The sequence below is a fragment of the Equus quagga genome, chromosome 12 (genome assembly GCF_021613505.1).
Source record: "Equus quagga isolate Etosha38 chromosome 12, UCLA_HA_Equagga_1.0, whole genome shotgun sequence".
NCBI classification, from domain to species: Eukaryota; Metazoa; Chordata; class Mammalia; order Perissodactyla; family Equidae; genus Equus; species Equus quagga.
In genome coordinates this window covers 3442718-3454917 of record NC_060278.1, presented here as the reverse complement: position 1 = coordinate 3454917, position 12200 = coordinate 3442718, and the positions used below count along the sequence as shown (strand labels likewise).

At 39.1% G+C, this 12200-nt stretch overlaps 1 protein-coding gene across 5 annotated transcripts in view; it reads right to left on the bottom strand.

Moving 5' to 3' along the window:
- The window catches only part of NRP1 (neuropilin 1), a 147356-nt gene that overhangs the window by 50210 nt on the left and 84946 nt on the right, over positions 1-12200 (bottom strand). For all 5 annotated transcript variants that reach the window (XM_046678593.1, XM_046678594.1, XM_046678596.1 and 2 more), the window contains one exon: positions 816-971. In XM_046678593.1, the coding sequence (XP_046534549.1) occupies positions 816-971 (156 nt within the window). The remainder of the gene's footprint in view (positions 1-815; positions 972-12200) is intronic.

Sequence of the window (12200 nt, the reverse complement as noted above, 5' to 3'; positions counted from 1 at the left end):
ACAGGTTAATTGGCCTCTTCCCAAACCCAGGATTTCCAGGTATCTGGATCTTTCCTACTATCCTCATCAATTCCATGCGTTTTACTCAGCCTCCAGGGCAAGCTTTTAATTTTTGGGAAACAGCGAGTATGAGTTCTCAGAGATCTTTTGATTAGTAAATCAGAACAAGCATAACTTCAAATAAACAGGCAGGCTGAGAAAAGCCTCTCAGTTTCAAACGATTTAGGGCAGAGTACCAGGAGGCAGGGCATGGTCGCACGGCCTCCTGGCTGAAAACAGTGAGCAGCTGGCATGTCATTTGTGAGATCTGAGGGAACACAACAAACTACCTTCAGTTCTAGTCATTCTCACAGAAGCAGCCAAACACGCTTGTAAATTAGCTTGTGAGCCACAGAGAGTAGAGGAAAAGGAGTTTTCTAAAACCAGCCCATTACAGAGAGGAGGAAAGAATGAATCCATGAAAGAGAATGAAGAAACACAGGGAAATAAGAAAACAGATCCTAAGGGTCTAAGAGGATGCTGTTTATCCTATGCACAGGCCACGTCCTGGTGGGAGGTTTAAAGTGGTTCTCGAGTCTGACACTTAATTTGGCTGGTATTGACTTTTCTTGGAAACATCTGTATGATTTCCTTTTGGCTTCTGGATCTGGTAACACGAGACCCCTTGGTCAGATTTTAAACCTCTAATTGCACTCTTCATTTAAAATCAATTCAAAAATAAACCAGGCCAGACAGAAAGCTCCCAAACAAACAAGTAAAAATTAATCATCCATTTCAAAGACTGAATTGGTTGAGGAGGTCGCAGCCAAACTTACAACAGGTTTACTTCCTTCTTTGATGGTGATCCAGTCTTCCCCATTGGAACTAATGTCTATTCTGTAAGTCTTGACGTAGTATTTCTTCTTGGTTTCTTTGGAAATGGCTCCCTGTGTCCCGACAGCAGTGACAAAGCGCAGAAGGCCCAAGTCTACCTGCAAGACAAGACAAGCGTGGTCATTTGCTCATCCCTGCACCACCATGACCTGGAGCATCTTTTCCTGTGGGCTCCACAGTGTGGTTTTCATACACCTGGCATAAATAGACCTAATTCCATCCGGCATCAACAAACCCTAATTCTCCATTTCCCTTCCTTCTAAAGAAAGGCACAGACATGATAAGACAGCAATTGCCTTAGGTTGGCAAGCACCGGGAAGAGACCTTTCTCATTGCTGCAACCAAGACTGCTTGATCCCTGGTACAAAAGAGAAAACTGGGTTCAATATCATGTAGGTGTATCTTCTAAGAGATTAAAAGTACTTTCCAAACAGCACATTAATATATGTCATTTTACAAAGAGAAAATCAAGACAAACTCACATATTAGATGCTAGAGAAGCCTGGACTAGAACTACAGTCTAACATGGACCTATTTCCCATCACCCTTCAGCATCCTGCCTCCTTCCAAATAGAATGAGACTGAAACAATACTGATTTTGAGAGCACTACAATTGTTGTGGTTTGGGAAATGGGCTATACAGTTGTAATATGGAATGGAGTGAAGAGGAGGAGGGAAAAGTAAGGATTTTTGTTTCATCTACATTTCTCCCTTTTCTGTATCTTCCTGTGGCCTCTCCTCTTGCAGTTCAGCTTGAGAGGCAGGTGGACTCTGAGGCATCATCTAGGAAGGACTGATGCCTCCATGTCTCAACTGCTAGGGCTTGCAAGCTTCTACTGCTAAGTGTCTAATGGAGAAGCTCCTCAACACAGCAGCCCTGCCTTCACTCTCACTAGCCTATCTCATACCCTGAAGGTGAGAATCTTGCGGGGCACCATAGTAGTGATGATCAGAGGATGATCAAAGCCTCAAGGTCCGTGATTTCATCCCAGAGGTCTGCAGTGGCTGACTTGCTCCCATGGCCCTGTGATGTGAGAGGGAAGGACAAGGATCTCAGCATCGGGTGCTCAAGGTTCTAGTACTGGCTCTGCCACTAGCTGGCCATTGGGCCTTGAGCGAATCATTTCATCTTCAGGCTTCCAGTTCTTCATTTGTAAAATGAAGCTAGAAGGCCCCTTTCACTCTGATTTCCCATGATTCCATGTTTTCATAAAGTAAAATAGCTTTTTTCTTTACTCTTATTTCCATCATTAATAATCAAGAATAATCTTAAAACAAAACCATTACTAATTTCTATATATTAGAAGTGTTTTCTTTTATGGATACATTTGATTATTCCTATAAAATTATTTCCCTGTATTTATTATACCCTCTATCTACTGCATTTCTGTATAATACAGAAACTTTAAAGAAATGAAACGCATATCAATGGCAAATATTTTGTAAAGGACACAGAAAGAAATTGCACATTATGACTGATTAACAATAACAAGATATTTCAACAGTACATTCATTATTAAGAGGCAAGAGAATGCCATTTTCCCTTAAAATAGAAACAAAAGCCAAAAAAAACCCACAAAAAAACCCCAACACCACCCCCACCACAACTTTTGAATCATGCTCTCCAGTTACTATATGACAATGCAATTTTCAGAAAACAATATTTCAATTAATGTTCTAGTGCCTCTAGGCCATGAACACCTAAAGAATATCTATTTTATGCACAGCCTGCCTCATGAAGAATAACTATTGTCTTTATGAATTGCTTTTTCCTGAGCGCCCTTGAAGTAGTTAAATCAACATGTTGCCCATTCCTTCAAAACTAAATCAGGAGGTACATACAGGAAAAACAGCAATATCCTTGGCACATGGAAGCCAACTTGAAGTTAGACAATTCAACAATAGGAGATTCCATCTAGAAAGGAAGGGGGTACCATTCAATGTAAAACAAATTTTATTTCATTTACTTGATTACTGATGTAAATGCAATGCTCTGACTGCTTTTACCAGATTTAAGAGAAAAAGGAGCAAGATTTTAATAGAAATTAATATTTTAGGATAATAATGGTGGATGTTTTAAATTTTAATTTAACAAATAAATATTTACCCAACACATTTCTATCAAGTGTCTATACTTAACTGAAATTTGCATTTTTTCAAAAGTGAACCATAATGCTTTGTACAAGTTTGTGTACAAATTTCAAAAATGGGAGGCAATCTACATTTGCCAGATTTAGCAAATAAAAATACAGGATGTTCAGTTAAATTTGAATTTCAGATAAACTACAAATAGTTTTAGTATGAGTACTTCCCGGCAATATTTGAGACATACTAACAACTGGTACATTGCTTGTTTGAAATTAAATTTAACTGGGTGCTCTATATGTTATCTGCCACCCCTAAAACTAACTCTATTCCAGACAAATAATCAGGTGATTTTAAGTTGCTGCAAAAACTCTCTGATTTCCTAAGGCTGCAATCTGAAAGTTAATGGTACTCTGGACATGGCTGCACTGAGCGATTTCCACTGTTTTCAAATGCTCTCAGAACCCTTAGTGCTTTACTGACTATCCATTGAATCAAGCCCAATGCCATGCCCACTTTCAAGCTGAAGGGCCCTTAAAATCTTGATGTCCAAGGAAGCATGAAGCAGAGCTATTTAAATAAACTCTTCCTGTCAAACTTACAAATGGCTCTTCAGTCTGGAAATGATTAAGTTCCCAAGAGTGCATATTCAGCTTAGGATGATTTGAAAGAACTCTAGAACTTCATTCTCCTTTTCCTATTTTTAAAATTTTGTTTGTAGGGTAAGATTTAGCTACTAGGTAGGAAAGAAGTTAACTGGTGGTCAACTGGAAGAATTCTAGGCACTAGAAAGAGCTGACTTTAAGGAAGGAGCAACTGACTAGAATTAACTGGGACCCAACATAGGAAACATCCAAAGTCCCAGAGAGAAAGGCCCGAAAGCAAATGCATGAATCACTCCTAGAAAAAAAGATATTTTCTTTTCTCAACAGCAATGAAATGCATTAGCCACCTCCCCTGGTAAATGCGTAAAGCTTCCTGCTGTGCTTTACAACTGCAGATTCTCTTATTTATCACACTGGGATACTTGAAATTTCAATTCATTTTTCTTCCTAACATTGCTGCCACTGGGTTTAGCAAGGATGAATGACAATCCCATAAAATGATTGGGCTGGGACCTGACCCAGTGCAGTTAAAATCGGATGGTATCCAGAGCTCTAACAAGACACAGCCTCCCCAGCGCTGTGGGAACTCCAACCGGCAACACTGGGGAAGTTCTTTTAAGTTCTTTCTTCTTAGGTTCCTTTGGGGAATGTCCTACTGCGACCCTCATATGCCTGAGAGTTTGAGAGGAGATACGTAACCTTCAGCCTCAGAAGCACCCCTGCTCATACTGCTGGTGTCTATGTTAGGAGACCCGGAAGGACTCAATGCCTGCAAGTTTACGCCTCTCTCATCGGTAAGCCATTTCTGCTAATCATGATATTGGCCCCAATCTACTTTTCGGTCTCACCTGCTACACCTATTCCCCTCCAGCCATATCTTCCAGCCATATTAAACTATTTGTTATTCCTAACACAGGATAAGCCTTTTTTGTCTACATGCCTTGACATGTAATAACTTGACTTGAAATAACCTTTTCCTCTCTTTTGACTAGAAATGACTTTTTCCTCTTTCTGATCTGGTAGGCGGAGTAAGTCACTTCTCACCCCAGGATGTTTAGTGCATAGCTCATGTCTCCATCACTGAATTCACCATGTGTTTTTGCTTTACCTCCATCCAGGCTTTTAAGATTTCTTTTAAGGAATATGTACTTTTCTATACAGAAAAGTAATAGATGCCTATTGAAAATTCATAAGATGCAGAAAAGATTAAAGAAGAAAATAAAATCTCCATAAAACCACCATTAGGAAGTAGCCACCAATAATAGCCTTCCGGAGTTTTTTCTTCTATGCAAAATATATGTGAATATTAGCGTGAATGTTTTTTATTAGAAAATTGAGGTCATATTACTTCTATGTTTGATAACCTGATTTTGTTTGTTTGCTTTTATGGATATACTTCCATGCCAAAAATATTTTTCTACATCATCATTTTCAATGGCTTCATGGTATTCCACGGTATGGTTGTAGCACAATCTGTTTAATCAGTCTGCTACCTGAGAACATTTTTACTCAACTTGATTGACATTCATTCAGTGGACACTTACTACTACTTATCTGCTAATTTCTGTAAGTGGTGAGGCTCTAAAGAGCAGTAAAGTGTGAGAAACTCAAACATATGATTACAGAATGGGGCAATGTACACAAAATGAGATGCAGCACAGAGGAAAGAGTAAACACTTTACAAGAGAATTGGAGTAGGGGCGTTGGAGACATTTCACAGCTGACTTTGATGTCTAAGATACATATTGAAGGACACACAGTAGGAGTCTGCAAGTGGACACAAAGGGAAAGAACATTCTAGAGAGAATGAGGAGCAAGAAATGCAGAGGCAAGAAGGAGGAAATGGATGAATGAAATAACATACACTAAACAATCTACCATGTTTCCCTTACCGTTATAGACATTATTTCTCAAGAAACATAGTGATCTCTAAAGAGCATTGTGCTCTGGTCATTTTGAAGCTAAAATAATCAGTTGTCATGAAAACCATTCAAAATCAGCCACTGGCCATCTTCTTAGTGGTTTAGCTTTTTGAATTGTGATGAGCTCTCAACAACCTCTCATTCTAATGGACAAGACTGGAGACCCAGACGTACAGCTGGAAAGACAAGGCTACAACCCTAGAGAAGTTCTACATAATGTCAGCCCTCTGTGTTTTAGCGGGTCCATCATCCTCAACAATACTTCCTTACTTTCCATAAACATTCAGACACACAATAACCATAATTAAGTAACCTGCATTTCCTAAATCCAATCAGCTGTGCTCCAATCACTATTTTCTTATTTTGAAAGAATATCATCATTTCACAGCTGCTTTATTTTTAATTGGAAGATGGATGTGATTTCACATCTGAGTTTGATATACTTCTGCTTAACATTAAGGGTGATGGTGAGGGGGTGTGATAATGGGAGGGGGTACGCACAGAACTGAACATCAAATGCATTCACTAAAATTGTTGAACGTTTCACTCCGTGTGTGTGACAAACACAAACATCTGGTACTTATCTGATGGTATGTAGACTATTTTACAGAAGTTTATCAAACTCCTTTTGAGTTCCAGTGGCCACTCTATGAGTTATTTTACAGCACCATCCACAGAAGTCCCCCAACATGATATCCTGTTTCCAATATAAATATAAAATTTGAATACTGCTGGTGGAAAGTCTACTCCGTCTTACTTTAATTGTGCTCCGCACACAAAGAGAAGACACTGCTAGGCAGCAGCTACGGAAGAAGAAAGCTCAACTTTCATTTTGAGTGGGGAGAGCCACACTACTAGACAAAAACAGCTGTTCTCATCCACCTCTGGGGAAGGGGACAGTGTCCTCGCAGCTCCTGTGGGGTGAGGGCCCCTATGACATGGGTCCTGACCACGCTCTTGACTCGCTCTTTGTTGTAAAACGTCTACAGGTATAATCCACATGGATTTTATGGCCATGGCATTGTCTTAGTAATGACAGGAAACACATTCCCCAGATAAAGAGAAGCCAGGAGAGCAGGCATTTTCCTGGGAATCACTTGACAAAGCGCACGTTTTAGCATTGTGTAGTAAATCATGTGGCAAACCTTCGCAAACTGCTGGTTAAACACCAGCATGCAGCCTCTGAGCCATGAAATGAATATCGTGGCTTTCTATAATAATCCATAACCAGCTATTGGTAATGTCATAATGTGGAAAGCCTCATTTCTAAGATGAAAATCTGTCTTGCTCAATAAAATACTGCCCATTGAGCTAGCGTTGGCAAGGGAGCGTTTACCAGCTTTTAACATTCCCAAGGCAGGTCAATAAAAGAGCCTGAAAAAATAAAGGACAAAGAACTGACGTCTGATTAAAAACAGGAAAAATATTTTTCTGGGGGGAGTGTGTCGGAATTCTTTTTAGAGCATCTCTGATGACTCAAAGAGCTGTTTAATTCATTGCTAGACACTACAAGCTAAAGAAAATATTTTTAAGCAATTGTCTCATTTCCTTAGATAACACACATGTTTTCTGATAGAGCCTGAGCATGTGAACATCAATGCTGTTCTAGGATCTGTGGGCTTAATTTACAGCACCTTCCGTTCCTTAACTTAGGATCTTGGACTTTTTATAGTTACCAATCGGGAGACAACCATTTTATAGTCAGTGACATAACTCTCCATCTCTTTATACATTTTTTCACTATTACTATATTATATAGAAAAATTACTGATGGCTAAAATTACTGTTATTAGTAGAAAATTCATGGGGCAACACCTACATGTCAGACATTTTCTTAGGGGCTAAATCTACACACATTCGATCTTTCAATTCTCACAAGAATCATACAAGGAAGGTTTTATGGACAAACCAACTGCTTTGTGTACCTTGTCCAGTCATGTAACTTACCAGTGTATTGAGCCAGGAATTAACCCAGATCAGATCTGTGGCCCACGTACAAACCACGAGACCAGTGCCGTTCCCCAATTCGTATTGTAAAAACCATAATTAACAAAAGGTAATTTAGAATTTCTTTGTAAACAATAATTAAATCCTATATTCTTTTTGGAAATGAAATATTTTGCATAATTATAGAGAATATGAAACCATTTATAATTGCTTTGACTATCAGTTTAAAATTTACACTGGCTACTGGAAAGCAAAACTTTGCAAATGATTCAGAAAGGCTGTTGAAAAACAAGACGATGGTGATGGATCACTTTTAGTAAAAGATAATGAGGAAATGTTTTAAAATTCTGGTAAAGAATAAAAATATCCAAGTATAAGAAAAGTACAGTGCAGAAAGAACCTCACCAATTTCCATTCTGGTCTTAATTGCTTGAATGAATGTTTTTTTTCCCCACAGTTAAATTAAAGTAAGCATTTTCCTGGGTAGAAACAAATTATCGGTGCAACAAAACCTGTGCTGATAGTAAGACAATCCCAAGTGAATGAGCAGATGCATTTTCCTATCTGAAGACGCGAGCTGGCCAGCCAGAACAACATTAGATAAGGCTGTAACGGCACGGATGCAGGGGGGAGGCTGGCCTCCCTCACTGCCTCTGCACTCACAGCAGAAAAACAGCAAGAAAAGGGGCAAGAAGAACAGGTCCCCAAACAAGGGCTGCCCTTTGTCTTTTCTGGCCCATAGAAAGAGAATGCTCACATGGGCTCTGCTGCGTCTGGATTCACAGCACATTCTCTCACTCTTGTGTTAATTTATCTTTTTGCATAAATCAGAAGCAACTAATTAAAAAGAAATATTTAATTCTGATATGTTCTTTAAACTAGAGTTCCATCTGGTTCTGTTTGAATAGTAAAATCTGCTGTAGTTGCTAAAATTGGCAAGCAGCATTGGCTAAAAGAAACAAAAGGGACTCCGTTTTGTTGATACTCTAGCATTTCAGCTAGAGACATTTCCAGGATCCAGCTACTCAAATCACTCCAATATGGAAACCATAAAGACTGAACGTGGAGGAAAAGAATGCTGCTCTAGGATGGAGATACTACCACCACTCCGTATCCTCGCTTAGATGGACACAGCATTAAGCTTTGAAGGACCTTTGTTTGAAAGCAGTGCACACGACCATGACACGCCTTAATTTACGAAACATAGTTAAGAAAAATAGAGGAGGAATATTTCACATATTCTATGCAAAATCTAGGGGGTTTTTTTCCTTTCATATTTTCATATATAATTGTGTTGAGAAAAATCAGACAAATATTCCATTTTAATTGCTCTCTTACTTGATAAACCTGAAAAATCTGGATATCAGGACACAATATATTCTGATAACAAAGGAGAGGGAAATGAAATAGTATTGGGGTTCCTGTAGACTCGAAGATACAGGTAATCAGCATCTAAGACAACTTAAAACTCCCAGGTAGAGTTACGGAGAAAGGTTGAGTAATCTCTGTGCTTTAGAAAAGATTGCTTACATTTTTAAGACATACATAGACTTGTTAACTCTTTTCTTCTTTAAAATGAAGTCTTTTGCTTCAATACCATGTGAACTCACAGATAGGTACCTCAGAAACCCTTGATAGTCAGTCAAGAAGAGGACATTTAAATGGTCCCTTCTTCCAACTGAGACACTCAGGCACTCTTGTTGGGCAGTAAAAGCCTCAGGGACTGAATATTTTTAATTAACACTTTTTGAATGCTTATTTGTAAGTTACATTAAATTGAAAACCTGAACATAATCCTTTGATCTGGAAAGAGGACAAGTACGCAGAACAGACCAAATGTAATCTCTAGAAACTTGGTTAAGAATTTAACTTCAAAAGTCTACAATAAAAATTACTTAATTGGAATTTCTTAAGAGAAAAAAATAAGTATTCTACAGTTTTTAAAAAAATGTGACCAGCTTCCAATATATATAAACACGCTGGAGATCTCCAAGTTATATGCCTCATAGGAGAATCGTAGCATGTGCTCTTGAGAGGCGTTTACTCGGCAAAGATCTACTACATGTAGCGAGCATCTACTACTTGGAGGGCACTGGCTGGCACAGGCTCTCCTGCTATAACTCCTAGTTCCATCTGTTAATTGTTTACGTGCAATATCAAAGAAAACTAGCAAAGACCTAAAGAGTAGGAATTGCATGGTGTAGGTAGGTGTGAGCAAGATGGCAGGTCAAGTGGTACTGATCTAGCTGACCACAGTGATGGGACTCTAGATATCCTGTAAGATCAAGAAGATTGTGTATATAGGTCTCTGGCTCCTGACATTGTTTCTGCCAAAACAATGAGGGCATGGCAATGAAAGAATGGGTGAAGGATGGTCTGGATGACATGTGCTCGAAAACGTAATAGCAGAACTTATTATCTCTGCACAGAATTTCAGTAGGACTGTATTATGTAGATAAAGCACTTATCATTATTGTTGTTATTAAAAACATTTCGGGGCAAACTATCAACTAATAAATGGAGCCAGGATACATGCTCACCCAGACATGTCTTAAAGCTCACTTATGGCGCTTCACACATCATAGAAATTAAAGTAAACTGAAGGATGCCAAGTGTCTGGATAAAAACTTTTAATCCATTAAATTCAACACACATTTACTGTATGCCAGGCTCTGGAGGCAAGTAGGCCTATGCAGAAATAATGATGACGTTAGACTGAAAGTCAGAACTGGCTCCGTGTCGAGAGATGAGGCATTATGGGATTCAGAAGAAGGAAACGTTACTTGCAGAAGAGGAAAGAATGGGCTTTATGGAAAAGAGGTCATTTGAATCATTCAAACTGGGCCTCATAGGATAGGATAAGACTTTGGCTGGGGAAGGAGCCAAGGTTGGTGAGCTAAAGGCAGAAGGAACAGGAAAAGAAATCCCACTCAACTGCCCACATTTCATAATATCTGACATGATGAATATTTTCCTTCTAATGTCTCCCTGCGAAATTCCTTTAGAGAGCAAGGATAAGTGCCCCCCACCCTGCCCTCCACGCATCATCCTCCGTGTGGGCCTTCATGAAGGCCACAGTCTGGGCCAGGAAGCGTTTGGGTAGTGACAAAGAGACAATGAAATCTTATTTGTAATTAAACTCGAAGCTCATGACCATGCACTGCACTGCTGAGGTAATTCTCCTAAAATGTACGCTTTCACTACCTCTGGGAATCCAAGCATTCCTGGGAAAGAGAGCTAAACCTCCATCTGCATGAGTCAGAGACGTCTCTCTTGAGCCTAATGGCACACTCTGCAGTCCTACGCCAGGTTTATATCTACATTTAAAATAAAACATTTCAATGAAATGGCATTTAAACTGCGTGATGCTTTCTTCAGGAATTCACACTGCTGTCAAAATCATACCGTTTGCTCCTCAAACATTTAAGGAGAGGGCAATGAGTTGAGAACTTGAGCTTATAATGGTGGGCCTTTTTGTTTCTAATATCCATCGCACTGCGGAGGGAACTTAGTGACCAGCAATTATTCATTTATAACCCAAATAAGTGCTAGATACTTGGGTGAAAGAGAGGGAAGGTTACCAGATTCCTCCCTCTAGTCAGTGAGCGAAAAAGTCAAGTAAACAATAAATCTCAATACAGAGTAAATAGACTGGAGTAAAAATATTCAATGAATTTTAGGACTAGAGGGAAACAATTGGGGCAATGCAGGCAGCATGTGGTGGCCAAAAAGCCTAGGTACCAGGAGGACCTCAGTAGCTTTGACATTTAAGAATGACCTGGACAATGTAAAGGAAATTAATTAGCCATTCCAAGCCTTAGTCTGCTTCTCTCTCCAACAAAAATCCCAATGCTTAGCCCATTTAGTTGCTTCTCATGGTTACTATGAGGAGCATAATGATGCTGTTGTACACACATTAACCATCATAATGTGACCCTAATATTTTTTTCCCTTAGTCATTTGGGTAATTGGAGTGTGTGTGTGTAGATTTGCCTATAGTACCTAGATGACAACTCCTTTGAAAGAGGGAGAGTCTTCTTTAACTTTAAATTCACCTCGCCCTACATGCAGTGTCTAATCCACAGCAGATGCTCAATACGTTTGTTGAATTTAAATTCAACACAGTTTAAGTCGAGCATTGCTGACAAGATCTGAAACTCTTCTTCCAAACAAAAGCCAACTGCCCGTCATTAAAGCCAATATTAAAGCGTTTGGGCAACTAACTTGTAATCTTAAGCTAGGAATGTGATTATTCTTATCTTGGTATTTATAACTGCAAATATTGTAAATACTCATAAAATTTCCAGTCCTTTGAAAAGTCCACTACTTAAAGCTAGAGTCTGCTGAATGATGAGTTTCATTGGCTAGGTCCATGCTGTGTAAAGTATTCCTTTTCACTGATTTATCAAATGACCTCTCGTTAACTTAATAAGTATCCCTCTTCCAAGAAGTTACCACAGAGGGCAGCGGGGCTTAAATCATCTTTAGATTTTATCTACCATGTTCTCAAATACCTCACTCAAACCTCTTCTCCACCTTTTGATTTTAGAGCTAAGTTATTGCAAGCATGATGTCCACAGGATGTTTAGACATGAGATGTTTATGTATATGGCATCTTAGACTTTCCCCATACCCTTCCTGTATTTTTGAAAAAGTAACAACGTCAAAATGTCACGGTGTAACTATAGGTTTCCATGGTTTCATCTAATTAACATGTGATTTTCATAAGATGTTGGAATTCTAGTTTTGTGTGGTTAGGGAATGAATG